At 35.5% G+C, this 18,051-nt stretch overlaps 1 protein-coding gene across 10 annotated transcripts in view; it reads right to left on the bottom strand.

Annotated features, from left to right (window-relative positions):
* LOC109099542 (actin binding LIM protein family, member 2) overlaps positions 1-14,393 on the bottom strand; it is a 45,852-nt gene extending 31,459 nt beyond the window's left edge. For 2 of the 10 annotated variants that reach the window (XM_042767585.1, XM_019113054.2), the window contains exons 1-2: positions 14,102-14,388; positions 7,294-7,449 (exon numbers count right to left, since the gene is read on the bottom strand). In XM_042767585.1, the coding sequence (XP_042623519.1) occupies positions 7,294-7,449; positions 14,102-14,117 (172 nt within the window). In that variant the 5' untranslated portion in view covers positions 14,118-14,388. Of the gene's footprint in view, positions 1-7,293; positions 7,450-14,101 lie in introns of all 10 variants that reach the window. The other 8 variants (XM_042767586.1, XM_042767587.1, XM_019113053.2 and 5 more) reach the window with 8 other exon arrangements.
* Between the last annotated feature and the right edge of the window lie 3,658 nt (positions 14,394-18,051).

Raw genomic sequence — 18,051 nt, 5'->3', positions numbered from 1 at the left:
GCAGCAGCTTAAATAAAGCAAAAAATTTAGTTAATATACAGTTGCTTCCTTTATACATTGTAGTGGAATTACCTTACATTTTCATTAATATAAATTAGGCCATTTTCAACAAGAATTAAAATCAGGGTGGTGCCGGCGGAGCTAACCACCAGGGTGGAGCTGAAGACAACTAGGGATCAGGAGACCACCACAGCAAAGCCGGCTGAGATGGTGAACACAGCAGAGCAGAAGACCACCATGGCTGAGCCTGAAAACACCAGGCTACGCCGAATGAACAGGGGACCTCCAGGGTGGAACAGAAGACAGCTGGGGATCTGGAGGCCACGGCAGGGCAGATGACCAGCAAGTAACTTAAGGAGTTCAGGGAATGCCCACCTAGTAGTAAAGGAGCAGTCGGAGGAGTCAGAGATGGCCCTACTGGCCATAAGGTTAAACTTTGAGGAGTCAGGAATGGCCCTCCTGGGGAAGGGAAACTCTGAGGAGTGAGGGACGGTCCTCCTGGCTATGATAGGGAACTCTGAGGACTCAGGGGCAGCCCCTCTAGGGAGTTGGGGAAGTGTGTGGACACCCAAAAAGGCAGTAGCTATAAGTGGAAGCACTAGTGACAGGGGAAGGACCTCCGGGACCACCAGACGGGGCCTCAGAGACAACCAGACTTGGGTCCACTGGGTTAGGGAGCACTAAGACTACTTGAGATTGGAGAGCAGAGACCCCTGGACTTCAGACCTCCAGGCTAGGGAACACTGGCACCTCCGGACCAGGGATTGTTGTGACCACCAGACCAGGAAGGTCCTAGGAACACTGGATTTGGCTCCACCAGACATGAGTGTCCTGAGACCACCGGACTTGGGACCATTGGACTCTGGACCAAATCATAGCCCACGGTGCAAGGGGTGGAACTCAGCAGTTATGCATAATCAAACTATTGTTCCAATATATTGTTGCATATACCTCCTGGCAAGTATGATTTTATGGGCTCATTTTGGCAGAAATAGTTAGGTGCAGATGATTTATTCGGTAATATGATAAAATACAAAACAACACAACATACAAAGTAACTCAGAAAACTTAGGAGCTTGGGTGGGGGGGGTGAGGGGTATAAACACTAATAATACATCAGTGACCAAGTAGAAATGCAAATTAAAAGTCCACCTACAAAACAAGGGCGCATGGACAGGAGGAACATGACAATTTAAGTAGGATAATTACTTCTATGAAATATGGTTAAAGTGTACTGTTTAATGTACTAACAATCTATATACTTTAATGTCATTCTATTAAACTTATGTCATGTATTTAAATATATTTTGTAATTACACATTTGTAATGATGACATCACAATTTAGTACATAGAAAATACATTAACTTTAAAGGAAAACGCCAACGTTTCTCCATATTCCACTATGTTCTTCCCTCAGCTTAGATGAGTTGATACGTACCTCTCCCTTCTCAGTGCGTGCACTCAATCGGTGTAGCGCGCAACACCACTATGCTGGTGTTTAGTTTAGCACCATTCATTCCTTAGGATCCAAACAGGGATGAATTTAGAAGCCACCAAACACTTCCATGTTTTCTCTATTTAAAGATTATCCCACAGAGTAGTTACACAAGTAAGTATCGTGACACAAAATAAAACATGGCAATTTTCTAAGCGGATAAAAATGATAGCTATAATGTATGGCGGAAGAGTACTTTGCAGCACTTCATGGCACAGTTAAAAAACATCAATGTAAGCATTCTTCTTTAAAGCATGACAAAAGATTATGAAAACAATTATTTAAAATGTACTTTAAAGTAAAACTTAAAATTTGTGATTATTACAAAGTTCATTTTCAATTGCACATTCAATACAATTAAGCATGTGCCTTTTTCACAAGGGTATCTCTTCAAGATACTACTAACCTTGCAAACTTTAGCAAATCTACAGATTTGTTCTTCCTCAAATGTGCTCATTCGATCAACCTGGTATCTTTTAAAAACATAACTTTGACCTAGCCAATTAGATGCTACTTGGCTGTGGGTGGTACATTTGAGGTTGCGATTACCTCATCATTAACACAGTATCACAATAGTGCATATCCTGCAGATGATGCAGAAAACAACACTATTAGGTATCAACACACCTTTGGCAATGAACTTCGCATCAATGACCTGATAAACAGAAGAACTCCTGCATCATCACCTTCATTTGGCAGAGGATCACAAGCTCCAGCTGTGACATTCACCTTGAAAGTCCTGAGCGTTCACTGCACTACAGCACAGAGTGTTCTATTCTGCTCTGTTCTACCTGATGCTGAGTGTCTCTAATGACCTGCAATTACACACTAACTTAATCGATAACTAACCCATGAGAGCAAATTAGAGTGCACTTGTATATTGAATGAAGCATGGGCATGTAACTACAAGTACACGACTGTCTACACAGCAGAGAAAATGGAATATGATAAGAAAACACATCTCTAAACAAACACATACTGTAGACATATCCAAACCACTGCATATGAAAGGGCTGTTATTAGCCAAACAGAACTATGCACTGAATAAATTCTTACACAACAGCAAAAAATACACACACACACACACACACACACACACATACATATATACAAAATGGATTAGGCTGACCGCTCTTCCAATAGAGCAAAGCGAAGTGTGTTCAATTATGATAATTTATGGTTCATTATCCATTTTTAGCTATAATGAAACTTTAACAATGAAATATCAATAATTTCTGTTTTATGTCAATCCAAAACTAAACACTTAGAACCTAAAAGAAAGGGAATATACAGTATTTGTTGATGTATTGTTGTGTAATGTTGTTTGCAATATGGAACCTTTACCATATCCCACATTACTATAAATACAGTGGTATCACTTTAAACTTCATATTATCTTTTCATTTGAGGTCCAGTGAGTGTTAAGAGCGTATAACAACTATATAAGTGGTTTAGTGGTATTAGTGTTATTGTGATACATACTGTAGAATGTGCACTACAGATCAGCTGCAGGCCTTGAAAAGAAATCGCAAAAACAGAAAAAAAACACCCACTTTTTTTAAACATACAAAAGATCTAAATTCATTCTACACTGTGACTGTTTATCACTTTGGCTTACCGGAGTGGCAGTACCTCCAGACTACAGACCTGCACAGGACGGATTTTTCAGTCCCGCTCCTGCAAGATTCTGTCCCGCACCCACCCGCTCCCACAGAAATATATCTTATCTGGTCCCACTCCCGCTCAATAATTTATATTATTGAAAATTTCCCTGATGAGTGCTACTAAAAGAGGAACTAAATAAAGTCTGTCATTTATTAATTCTGCTGAATCCTTCTGGATCTAAGGAGTTGTTATATAAGGTCGGTGCTGCTCAGCTGCAGTGGGAAAAGTTTGAAATGAGACACTTGACATAGCCTTGAGCACACAAACACATTATTCTCTGTCCTTGAGTTGGAAACAATTTAATCCAGTGTGTTAAATCAAACGGGCATGATTTCATTTCACTAGGAAATATATACTTGGTGGTTTCATTGAAATACTGAAAAAACACTGAAATGACAACTAAATAAATCAAAGATTCAAGAGAGAACAAAACTATATTATAGTCCATATTATGACATAACCCATCTATAAATATGAATTCTACATTACTGTATTTAAAAACATCCCTACAGAACACAGAAAATTACATGATAATCAATATATTTTTGAATTACGCAGCCAGACCATGTGAATGACCATGCATATAAGTGTGCATATGTATAGGCCTACAGTACGTGAAAGCATATCACTTGCCAAACACACACATATAATATATGTGGCTCTTCATGTTACAAATGTTGAACTCTGGTGCCATCAGGATAAAGCAGAGAGAAGCAACACAGGCTGTTTCCAAGAATCTGAATCCAGTATTTTCCCTAGATAAGGTATCAAGAATCAAGACTTTACTGTGGCGTGTGTGTGTGTGTGTCCATGTACAGTAGATAGTGTGTATCTGTGTATTGATAAAAAAAAAATTACCAGGGGATTCAGGCAAACAAAAGGCAGCTGTATTAGGGTGTTTTCAGTGGGGTGTAAGTCACACACTTTAGGAAGATTAAACACACACAGAACATGTATATTTTAGAAGGTCTTTTAAAATGGTTAATATTTCATATGCAACACTTCATCCATATTGAGTTTGAGCAGCTTTGAACAGATATCTCTCTCCAGTTACATTACAGTTACTCCGATTTACATAAATACTATACACTAAGGGTATGTTTATGTCCATAATGCTGTACATTAGAAATTTGTTCCTTTCATTTCTATGCATATATATATATATATATATATATATATATATATATATATATATATATATATATATATATATATATGCGTATTTTGATTGAATAATATATTTGAGCTCACATGTTTGGAATGAGCGTTGGGCGTGCTCGGTCCAGCCTTTATGTAGCAATGAAAACCCCACAGAATAGCATTACCGTGTTGTCATGGTGTGCATGAAACAAATACAAGCATTTTTATGATAAGTGAATTCCCCCGTGTGTCTCTGTCCTTCTCCAGACCTCCATACGAAGGCTCCAAAACATCTTAGAATGAAACAATATCATCTGGTTTGTTTGATGTTTTACATAACAAATGACATAACACTGACTGCTGGAGAGACACACATTCAAACACACTTCCTGTAAAAACACCCGCCCACATAACCAGTGTTCCTAGAATGACTCCTATAAAAGAAATTTATAAAAATAATCAAAGAAATATGAATTATATTGTAATGGTAAGTTGAAGAAATCATGTATTATTAAGAACGTAAATGCAAACGTTAAACAATTAAAGGCTCAGCAATTGACATTCCTTGCTGATCACATTTTCCATTAATACAACTATTATATAATTTTTCTTAAGCATACTGGATGAATAAAAATCACAGTCAGTCTCAACACTGTCGACGTTAAAGGGGCACAAATATTACTACCCAATAGTAATATTTACTACTAAAAATGGAAAGTTCAATTGTATACACTACAATTAAAAAATTTAGGGTTAGTAAAGTTTATTAATTTGATCAAAAATACAGTAAAACATGAATATTGTGAAATATTATTACAGTTTAAAATAACTGTTTTCTATTTGAATACACTTTAAGATATCATTTATTTCCGCGATGGAAAAACTTAATTTTTAGCAGTGATCACATGTTTTCATTGTAACATGATCCTTCGAAAATCACTCTAATATGCTAAATTTGGAGCTCAAGAAACATTTCTTATTATCAATGTTGAAAACTGGTGCTGATAAATATTTTTGTGGAAACTGTGATACTTTTTTTTCAAGATTCTTTAAAAGCACAGCAATAGAAATGGAATAGAAATCCTTTGTAACATTATAAATCTCTTTACTGTCACTTCTGATCAATTTCATGCATACTTGTTGAATAAAAGTTTTAATTTCCTCCTTATAAAATGCACTTGAAAGCATATCTTAAGAAAAAACTCTAGTTCACTTTGTGATAAGACACATAACAAAAAAGCATGACACATTGTCTATTCAGAGAATAAAAACTTTTTCTAAATATACACTCATCCACAAAATAAGGGTGAATTGCATGTAACTTTGTCTGTTCTGTTTTACAAAACTAGCCTTAAAGGGGTCATATGATGTTGCTAAAAAGAATATTATTTTGTGTATTTGGTGTAGTTCAATGTGTTTATGTGGTTTAAGGTTCAAAAAACTATATTTTTTTTCACATACTGTACATTATTGATCCTCTTCTATGCCCCACCTTTCTGAAACGCAAAACTCATCGTTCTGAAAACCGAGGTGTACGCTGATTGGCCAGCTATCCAGTGCTTTATGATAGGCCCAATACCTCAAGCGTGTGATGAAATGTTACGCCCCTTACCATATTGTGATGCCATGCCGCGGCATGATGAGACAAAAACAATAAAAACCCATTACAAACGGGGCATTTGTTGCATCCAGTGGGGACATAATTACAGATTATAATGACTTATACTGTCTTTTTACGCGTTGCGGATCGTGCCGCGTAAACATAAAACCATTTGTCTGCATTTGTGATTGGAGAAATGACAAACAACAAGCGCTACTCTACACTGCTCAGAACTCATGCTTGAATCATCAGTGGCAAATTCTTTAAATATGAAAACATAGTTACAGGCTGTGAGTCAGAAACAATGGCATTGTAAGTTCAGGAAACAGTCCTCTGTTAAATGCGTTGCACACACACAGATATTTGGGTTGAACTGTTCTGGAACAGTGTTGTAAATACAACTTAACCACTGATTTCTAGTTGTGTCCTCTTTTGCATGAACATTTGGGCAGCGTTATGCAAATCTTCCCACACAATGACGTAGACGTGGGGGCGTGTTTAATCAAGGCGTTTTAGGAGGGCGTGAACGAGTCTTAACTTTTATAAAGAATATCTCTTTGGGTTTGAGACTTTAGTCTTTGCACCTTTAGGGATCTTATCTATTCACGAACAGCTTGTTACACTACAAAGAGAAAGGAAAACTATAAATCGCATCATATGACCCCTTTAACAAGTCTGTATTAAATCCATAATTATTTGAGAATAGTCAAAAAAGTGACAGTTATCTAAAACAATAAAATTAATGAGTGCGAGGTTATCAAAAAAATAAGAGCAGCAACTGTAATTCGACTTATGGCGTGTAGTAATCACACTGAATTATGCTCTGAGGTAAGAATAAACGTGCTTAACTTTATTAAGAAAATCACATTGTCTCAGCCCTGAGGTCACCTAGCAACCCCTCTCTGTGTTCACAACATCATCAAGCTGAAAACAGCCGGTGCTGGGAGAAATGCTCTTGCTTATGGATAAGCACACACGCAGGCACACATACTGTTCAATGACAGACAAAACAGAAAACCACAGTCACCCATGTGTTAGGCTTAATTTGAGCTATTCTTGAAGAAATCAGATCGCAAACAGATGAAACACTGTCACCTTAATAAACTTCCTCTCTACTTTATAGTTGTGGCAGACCGCTGTCACAATAATATGCACCCCACCCACCCCATTCATGAAGAATGATTGAGTTTGCTAATGTAAATACAGTGCCACGCTGCACAACAAAATACTGTGATATTTTCATCACATTTGTTTTGTTTTCATGTTCTAGAAGATGTACATTAAAAGCACCTTACAAGATTCCTTTAGTGTAAAAGCCATTACAGAACTGTCTGAAAACTGCCACACAATAATAGTACATATAAATGGAGTTGGTCATAACTGACGTGTTACCTTTGCAGACAAAGCACTTGATATGGAAGTGTTTGTTCTGCACCCGGAGCACCTCGCCTTTGCAGGGCTTGCCACAGTTTTGACACGGGATGGAGCCGCTCTGCCGCTGTCCCTTCTGCTGCTCCAGGGGACTGTGAACAGCCTGCTGGTGAAACACTGTGGAGACAGTGAGAAAAAAGTATGGCTGAAAAGTGTATATCCCCAAATACAGCATCAACTGACAGGTACAGAAACATTTAGGAATTAGTCGACAACCTACAGTATACTAATCTAACCTGACCTTAATCTGAATACTGGAGGAAACGTGTCTATGGTCCTCTATTACTAAAGTTAGCAGAAATAATAAGAGTAGTATGCAAGTGCAAATTTAGACATTGAATAGTCAATATTGAAAATATTATTTTTTATTAATGAATTTTTTGGTGTAACAATAATGTAGCATGTTACTTTGAAAAGTAAAATTCATTATCATTAAATATCATATCATTATCATTAAAGCCTACAGTAAAAAAAAAAAAAAAAAAAAACAGTCGCCATGAACAGTTTTTTTTTTTTTTCCTCCCATGAATCTTTAAACTCTGGGTAAAGTCAGTGTACTTATTGGTAACTTAAACTAATTAAAATAAAATAAATAAAACATAAATATTAGGTGGAAAGCTTTGAAAAAAAATTACATAAAAATGTGAAATGCTGCATTGGCAGATAGCTGAAATAAAATGACAAAAAATAAAAATGAAATAATAATTAAAGCTAACCAGAAATATTAAAAGTGACAAAAGCACATACAATTTACTAAAACATAAACTAATATTAAAACTAATATATTGTACAAATTAATGCTAACTTAAAAAAATGGAATACTACAACAGTACTATAATAGTATATTATTTAATATATTTTTATAATTATTTTTTATAATTTATTTTAATAATGTAGTGTTTAAATGTGTTGCTTTAAAATGTAAATCCTGCCATTGTCTACATGTTATTGTTGTGAATTTTTTGACATTTGGGAATATCATCTTAGTTTACATTTTACTTAAAAAAAAGAAAAAAAAAAAGAACATTGTGGCCACTAAAAGAAGAGAATGGATTAATAAGTCATGGGAATGAATTCTTGTCTCGCTCCATACTAAAATACTACATGACCTTGTACCTTCTTATACCATTATTCATGGATAATCACAGAAAAAGTGAATTTGAATTTGCTGTAGGATGATGTCAGGGCTCTGCTCTCCTTTGTAAATTTTTAAGCTGTCATTTGTGCCTGTCTGGAAACCAATATTCCCACCTACTCCATTACAAAGGCATGTAAACTCAAACAAACACTTTATAATACAGTCCAAGACACTGCTAGAGAAAGACCTTCAACCTCTTGTTTTAAAAGGGTGTGTAGCAAAACTGGTTCTGTTGGACGTCTCGTTCAATTCTGTAGTGAGATTTTCACAGCAGGTGTTCACTTTGTGAAGTCTACGGGATAAATGGCTACAGAGAAAAAAAAAAATTGGCAGTTAGTTAACATTATTGAATATTTTTTGCCCCTAATTCATTGAGAAGTCTCTAAGAGCTGCTGGTTTCAGCTCGCTCACATAGACTTACTGAGCCTTTGTCTCTAATTAGAAAGAAGTGCTTTGGGAGGAAACTACAGCAATCAATTAATGAATGTGTGTGTCTGTGTGTGTGTGACTGTATTTGTCACGTCACAGGGAAAGACAATCCATCTGCCAAGTCATTATAGTGGTAACACAGTATGAGACACCTATTTAAAGTCAATGTGAATTTCTGTTTGCAACCAATTTTATTTTGTAATGTGACACATTTCAGAGAAAAAAAAAAAACTGAGCCAGAACAATTCGTTGTTTGCTAAAACAATGCCTAAAAAAATTGGCTGTTAGTTAACATTATTGAATATAGCCTGCATGGACTAAGAAATGTCAGCTGAAAAAAAAAAAAGTTTCTTATGAGAAGCAAGTTATTACATTTTCATGAGTGAGATATTCCTCAAAACTCTCTAAATAAATCATTTAAAGCACTCTGAACCAGAAAGGTTCAATTGTTTTGCATGTAGTCTGCCATAAATTTAGACTCATGCTCATCTACATTTTAAAAACTTGGGCAAACCTAGTGTAGTTACTGTTAACTAAAATGAAGTCTATCAAAAATCAATCGAAATAAAGCTGAAATAAAATACAATTTAAATAATAAATAAAAACCTACACTTTAAAAATGTTGCATTTTCAACTGAAACAGGTTTAACTAGAAGTAGTGAAATTACCTAAAAAAAAAAGAAAAAGTTAAAGCTATATACAAATATTAAAAAACACTAATAAAAATGACAAAAAGTACATATAATTACAAACATGTTACAACTGAAAATAAAGAAATAGAAGCTAATTCAAAATTTAAAATCACTATATAATATTATATACATTCATTATACTTCTTGAAATGAGGTTAAATGTTATGGTAGAAAACAGCCAATCATAAATGTCTAACAGGTTACCTCATTAAACATTCATGCACTTTACCTCTCAGCATCTGAGAGGTTTTGTGTGTAACAGGAAACTCCAATGATCACTCTAATGATGAAGAGAATGTCAACCAGAATTGATTTATGGCGTTCATTCTTCTGCAGAATAAAAAGTATGTTGGGTCCAAACAACAACAGACTTGCATTTTATGTACAAAAAGAAAAAGAAAAAGAAAAAGAAAACACTGAGACCTTTAGCAAAATAACTTCTGTGCAGAAGAAATAAAGGGTGAACTATTCCAACAGCTTTCAAGTCACAATGTCTGTGAAATGTAAAAGCCCATTTACTATAGAGTATATAAAGAGGACTGTGGTGCCAGCCAGCACAAAACTTCCATAAACTATAGCAAACCACATCATAAAAGAGAGAAAACAGTGATTGAATCTTATAGACCTAACCACATCTCCACTGATAAGAACTTGATCATCATCATCAGGTTCTCATGAAGTACAGTACAAAAACAATCCAGAGTTTTCCCAAAACCTCTGATTCCTTTCAACCTGAGGCAAAAGCCTGTAAAAGTAATAAAGGCATGAAGCTGTACTGCAGTAGTAAGATCCTTATCACTGCCGCACCTGCTCTGTTCATACACTCTTCGGCATGCTTTACATGTCCACATCATACATCATCAAAACCTCTGTTAGCATTACCAACTTCAGCGTAAGGGGAGGAGTTTGTACCACATGTCGTTAAACACACACACACACACACACACACACAATAATTTTCACCAATTTGCTCGCTCATACAGACAAGAGTCATCCATCTTTAAGCAGGTTCTCCATAAATAGAGCATCTAGTCAACCCATGGGGATTCCATCATGCCCTGCTACATTCTGCTTGAGGTCCATGCGCATGTCTGGCATGTCTGTGTATATGAAAGGCTCAGATTTCTACCACAGGATGCCTCTGCCACTTGACTAGCCAATAATCACTCGTCATTTGCCTTTTTTTGCAAATGCAGTTGTGGGTTTGGGGGTAAGATTGAATAATAGAAAGCCTTTGAATGCTAGAACATTCACGCTATTACTCAAGCAGCATAACTCAATATTACAGAATACTTCCATAGTTATGAGTTAAATATGAGCCCCATTCCTCAAATATCACACTATGTATGTCGAAGCTGTTTGATGTTCCCTATGAGCAACAAGGAGAGGTTTACATTTTCATCTACTGCATTTACCATCTCTTCATTCACTTCCACTGAAGTGTACAGATTCATGAAACAAATTAAGTCACGTCTTGACCTCAAAGTGACCTTAAGTGTCACAGACACATTTTGATGATTCTTCTGTGTTAAATCTCACTCAGAAGGTTCTCAGCTGTGCAATGTGAAACAGCCAATGAGAAGTATCCAGTGAGCAAGGCAGATAAATATAGAAAGAAAGAAATTCACTGACACCAAAAAGCAGTTATAATAGTATTAATAATTAATTAGATAAATTAGGGATGAGGGATCATTAGGGATTAAGGATTAGGGATTAATCTGGTTATTATTTTTCATTTTAGGGCAGACACCCAATAAAAACATATATAAATATGTTATACTACTTTGTAAATGATACTATTTTTGTCAATAAAAAGCTATGAAATAAAATGAATTCTGATACAGGTGAATTTAGGCATCACATTATTATAATGCTCAGTATGAAAAATGTATGTTTATTTTAGGATTTGCTACAGATAACAGTTTTCCTCGTGTGTCTAATTAGTCATCATGTTCACCGGTTTAGTTCAATTCTCTTGCTAGTTTCACTCTTATTTAAACCTTGTGTCCTTCCCCAGTGTTTGACTGGTCTCGTCCACTCTACCCTGTGTGTTGGATTAAAGACTTTATAAACCATCTTTATCTTTGTGCGTTTGTTGACATCGTAGCGTGACAGATATATTGTGCATATCTAATAAAAATATTGACCGAAACAACAAATGTCAGAAATGCAATTTTAATTTGAGGATGCATAACCTGAAAATCCACAAGCACGTACACACATCAATGTGAAGCTGTACAGAATTCTTTACTTTTAGTTCTAGAGATAAATTTCCAACAACTTTCAGACAACTTAAAAAAAAAAAAAAAAAAAAAAAAAAGCTTACTGTGCACTGGTGAGGAAAGTTCCTGCAAAATTAAAAGATTTTGCTGGTAAAGTCCCAGCAAATTGTCCAAGAGATGCTTAAATCTATAAGGAACTTGAGGATGATCCTCGGACATGGCAGGATGATTAAAGGATTTTAAAGCAAATTACATGCTCAGGAGCACAGAGTGCCCATTTTGATGCAACCATTTCATCATCTTTCAGGCGACATCAGAAACAACAGTAATGGATTTAAAGCAATTAATTTAAATCTCACTAATTGATAAACATCAGATTATATTTGTGCACTTATGTTCATTGATCTATCAATTTCGCACTCCAAAGGGCACATGGAACAAAAACACCTCTGATGCACCATTACATTTTGCAGAGCAGGAATCAGAATTTAGCAGTCCAGCTCAAATCTTAAAAGAAAACTACCTATAATATTTCATTTCTCCATCCAGATCAAGATCTGTTGTCCTGCATTAAAGAGGCAGAGCAGAGGAAGAGAGTTTGTTTAATGTCACCACGGTCAGCAATAGGGTATTTCTGCAGCTGCTGAGACTCTTCCAACAGTTATATCATGACTTGGATGTGTGTGCCCTTGTGAACGTGACAGTAAGGCCCTCCCGGCAGTTAAGAGTATTGATTTGTGATCTCAAAGTGTTGGGTGCCTATACTGGCTGATAATGATTATCTACCTGATTATCTACTGTTCTGCGGTCAGAATGAGATTTCAAACAGCTAATAAAAACAACAATATTAGTTTAGAACTATTTTTTGCTTGTAAACTGTGCTTGATCTGTGCATATTTCGCTCCTCGTTGTGACAAAAAAAAAATACTTTTTCACCACAGAAAGCAATATTTCGGATAAAGGAAGCAACAGTTTGAAGTTCGAAACACATTAATGATGGATTTGTTTCATGCAGCTTTTCCCTTCACAAGGTGTCAGTTGATGAATTTGAGTCATGTGGATTATTGGACTCTCATTCTGACGGCACCCATTCACTGTAGAGGATCCATTAGTGAGCAAGTGCTGTAATGCTTAATTTATCCAAATCTGTTCCGATGAAGAAATAAACTCCTCTTGGATGGCCTGAGGATGAGTACATTTTCAGCAGATTTTTATTTTGGGGTGAACGATTCATCCTTTTTCTCTCTTATAAAGACAGTATTGTCACTAGATAATAAACAATTTGTGTTTTCAAAGAATATTTATAAAAGCAAATGATTTTAAAAATAAATTGCAGTGTATGAGATTACATTTTATTAGCCTATATCACATGCTGTATACACTGGCAACCAACCAATCAGCCATCGGCCATCAACCACTAGTCTTAACACTGATTCACATTAAATTTGAAATTTTTGCCTGCTAACAACCTTAATGCACACTTAACACATTTGAAAGCAATAATCCGTCTGGTTTCAGACATCACTGCAATGTCTAAACATGACAACTATGACAATCAAATTAAAACTTAGCTTTTTAGCCTCACAGTAATAAACATGCAAACCTCTAATAATAATCAAGCGCTCATTAATTCTTACTCAAAACAAAATAAAAATAAATCATGCAAGCATGTCATTATCTGTTTCCCCTCCCCTCCATGTTCTCACTCTCTCCTTCCATTACACACACACACACATGCAAAAACATCTCCAAACTGCTGTCCAAGAAGGCCAGATTGCATGAGCTCCTGGAGTGCAACAGCATGTCCTTCTGCCAAAACCATGTATATTCCCTAGGTGGGCTGTTTGTTATTGTTGTTGTTTTAATAGACAATCATCACAATGGTTTGCAGAGCCTCAAATGCTACTCACATTTTTTTTTTTTTTTATACAATATAGCCAACTGTATGTGTGTTTGCATATATATATATATATATATATATATATATACATATACACATACATACATATATACATACATACATACATACATACATACATACAAGTACGATTGTATATTTGCCGTGCTTCCCAAAAATGCATCATGAAATCTCATTTTCCCAAAGCTCAAAATTTAGTGATGATAAACAGGCTTAATGTCATAACACTGCAAAATACTACCATGCCCCGACATTAATAAACTGAACTCAACATGTAGGCAAGATGACACAGGTTCCCATTGGCAAAGCGGCAGAACCGCCATCTGAAATAATAAAATAGCCTAACCAGAGCGTCAAAGCGCAACATTACCTTTTTCTTCAGGCATCGTCTCCCGTAATCACGTCTATTCTGTAAATAAGAGAACGAGCCCGCTGTTTGAAAAAAAAATATCCGACAGTATTTCAGTGCAGAACAGCGGTCTGGTACATGTTAATGCTGAGCTCCTCTCGCGAGCGCCGGAGAAATGCGCTTCACACAGCGCGCGTCACAGCGTTACTACAGGAATGAACGCAGGTCATTTGATTCCAGCCTCAGCGCCTGACAGCGAGCTCATTCGAGCTTTTGCAGCAATACATTATAAATAGAAGCTTCTCGATCAAAAACATGACACCCCTTCCCAAATATCTGAGGGCGTTGACCGTATTTTCTCTGTGTGAGGCACGCAGCTGGACTATTATTCAGCCCAACTGGGAAAACAGTTGATGAAACAACCTGATATCAACGTGAGAAACATTTAAATAACGGTTTCCGCTTCATTTGTAATATATAAACTATTATCAGGTCTATAGCATGGAATGTAATCAAAAGATATTTTAATGTTCATGTAGTGAAGCATATATTTTATATTACATGATTTCGTTTTATCCTTTTGTCAAATAGCCTACCGGAACTCTCACATCTCACATTATACAGTTATTCTACAATGAAATATGTAAATTATGTTATTATGTACAATTAGATTAATTTAGATTAAGAAGTTAAATTATTAATAAGATTAAATTAAATAAGATTAATTCAATGTTATGTTAAATGTTATAACTATATATATATAAATATATACTGTATAGCCTATACACACACACACTTTTCTGCCACTTTAATAAAGAAAAGGTGTTAAAACTATAAAAACAAAAATCAAATAGAAATAAGTTTATATCTAAAGTAAAAATGGATGGACACAAGGATATAGCTACAAACATTTTTTATACAATTTAGGATGTCCCAAATATGAAAACCAGAATGGCCAACTGCAGTGTTCAGCCTTTGCTATCCCATAATGCTACATTCTGTCTGACTCAGCCAGAACTTTTTATTTTGTGACTTTTATTACTACATTCCTTTGCACATGAGATCATGTTTTATATTTACTTTGTGTTCTCCTTGTCATTTCGAATCCACCTTTTCTTGGAAAAGGACTGGATTGTGATGGATCAGATGCCTGACACAACAGTTACAAGCTGAGATTTTATCATCAGTGCTCCATTAGCAAGACCACACTTGAATGCAGTTGCTCTAATTAAAGTTCTGAAATATGAAGAGACTCTTGGCAGGCATTTATGAGCGGCAAAACTTTTCACACACCCGGTCCATTTAATTAATGCAATGAGTTCAGAGGGGCTCAAATCTTTTCCAGTTCTGAAGACCCCTCACTCTCACTCCAGCTCCATCTCTGTACACGGTTCACTCTTTGATGTCTAATCGCAGAGCATGAGTCAATGTCATACTTCTATCTCACTCGCTCACATGTCCCCTGTAAGTCCTGCATAATGATCAGGCTTGTGGTCAGGCAGCTAGCTCCTGTCAGGGGCTATTGCAATAAAGGCAAGGGCCATTTTAATTTCCAGCACTTTCGACACTAGAACTGACTGCAAAATGTTTTTCTCCTCTCCATAGAGAGAGCAAGCCTAGCTTGGCGTTCAGAGAAAACACATTACATAATTCCCTTTGTATGATTTGCACATATAGAGAACATGTGCCTGACTAATCTGTGCTCATTTTTCTGTCCTTTGAGATGGTTTATTTTTTAAGTTTGACACCTTTATTTCTATTTAAATAACTATAAAATATAAATAACAAAATAAGCTTTGGGAATACTCTAGCTTAATGTTTGGTCCATAAATTAAAAAATATAGTATGTAATATAAAGTGTACCGTTTCCATTATCTCACAGATTGGATCAATACATTACGATGACGATTTTTACTGTAATGTACATTACTTTTTCCAGAAGACATGTTTTGTCTAATCCCTGGAAATACAGGTCATCCATCCATCCCAACCCCATTAGAGTATACGTGTAAGAGAGTGTATTAAACAGTATATAGTCTGTGGTCTTCATTTAAAAGTCCTTCAACACTTTAACTTGTCTGAGCTAATGGAGAGAGTAATAGGGGCTACAGAAGGAGAGAGATAACAGAGAGAGTGTGAGAGAGAAATAGGAATGGGGATGTACTCTGCTCGCTTAAACTCAGATACCCTTAAGATTTAAGTTATGAATAATTTACAGAGTTCCTTAACTCTCTAAACGTAACCCGAGACTCCTCTAAATCACAGCAGCGGTGCTCAGGTGTCAAATCTCAGCAACACACGCAGCTGAGGGTGAGAACAGTGTTTCTACTTCAGAATTTCACGTTCAATTCAATGTGTGTGTTTTTTTTTTATTATTATTTGCAAAATTTACTAGCAATTTAAATCCCCCTATTTTTAGGCTGGTTTCACCAAAAAGCCAAAATCTATATCTTTAATAAAACAAACAAAAATAAAAGTTATATATATCTATCTATCTATCTTTTTTAGTTTTTCAAGAGAATGAAAGCAACATGTGAAATTTTTCACGTGCGTGAATGTGCTCTAGAACTATGGGGAACCCCTGAAGATGATGTGAGAGGAAGGCAGTGACTGAATCAAACATCTGGAAATAAAGGGAAGCAGAAGAGAACAAAAATATAAGGTAACACTTTAGAATAAGGTTCCGTTAGTTAATGTATTAATTAACACGAACAAACAATGAACAATACATTTATTACTGTATTTATTAATCTTTGCTAATGTTAGTTAATGAAAATACAGTTATTCAATTTCATTTTTCATGTTAATTCACAGTGCATTAACTAATGTTAACAAGCACAACTTATGATTTTAATAAAGCATTAGTAAATGTTGAAAATTAACATTAAGATGAATTATTGCTGTAGAAGTATTGCTCATGCTTAGTTTATGTTAACTAAAGTAGTTAACTAACATTAGCTAATGGAACCTTATTCTAAAGTGTTACCAAATATTGTAGTAGTCATGTTCACTATTTACAGCTAAATCTAACATTAATTAAAATTAAAATTGATTAATTAGAATTTTTAGTTCGAACAATGGATTTGTGAAGTAACTACTGTTTTGTGACCATTCATTTTCAAAAAAAAAAAATACACTGTACTATTTTAATAAAAGCTGTGAGTTACATGGAAAATGCATCAATACATGACACCGTAACACTGGTTCAACCAATGGTGTAAGTATGGTAGGCCTATCTGTTCGCGCAACTAACAGCAGTCAGGGGAGTGTTCTAAAACCTATCTGGAAACAATCATTATTTTAGCAAAAATTAAGTTATTAAAAATAACATTGTATTACAAAAATATTACTGCAGTTTGAGTTCTGATTTCACAAAGACTTTCACTACATTGTGCCTTTTAATTTTAACCAAAACATACAAAAACAAAAAAACAACAAAAAAAACAAAAACAATAATAACCAATCTTACTGTTCTTTCTGGTGTTTTAAAGCTCCTAAAATGAGAACACTGACTGCCAGTAAAACCAGACCTGACCTATCCGTTTAGCACAGGAACGGTACATTCTAGATCGGTCCCCATTACCTCAGCACTCTTCTGGTTACCATGGAAGGATGAAAATCACACTCTGCTGTAACATTCCATTCCTAGCCAAAGATTCATTAGCACCACCACACACACACACACACAAGGCCCAGAAATTAACCAGGGCTTTGGGAAAAAGCCACCAAAATGAACAAAGACGACACAAATCTAAGATAAGTTCAGTTGGCAAAAAAACAAACCAAAAAAAACAAAATATTTAACTAAACATAATGACAGTCACGAATGAAGTTAAATACGAATGTGTCGCATTAAACTTAGATCTGCTCACGTTGATTTCTTTACTCGTTTTAGCCAATTCAAGAACCCTACACATCACAAAGCAGTTCAACAAGATGCTTTTTGCTGAACCAAAGGAGCTTCCATTAAA

The sequence above is a fragment of the Cyprinus carpio genome, chromosome A12 (assembly GCF_018340385.1).
Source record: "Cyprinus carpio isolate SPL01 chromosome A12, ASM1834038v1, whole genome shotgun sequence".
Classification (NCBI taxonomy): domain Eukaryota; kingdom Metazoa; phylum Chordata; class Actinopteri; order Cypriniformes; family Cyprinidae; genus Cyprinus; species Cyprinus carpio.
This window is presented reverse-complemented; position numbering and strand designations above follow the sequence as displayed.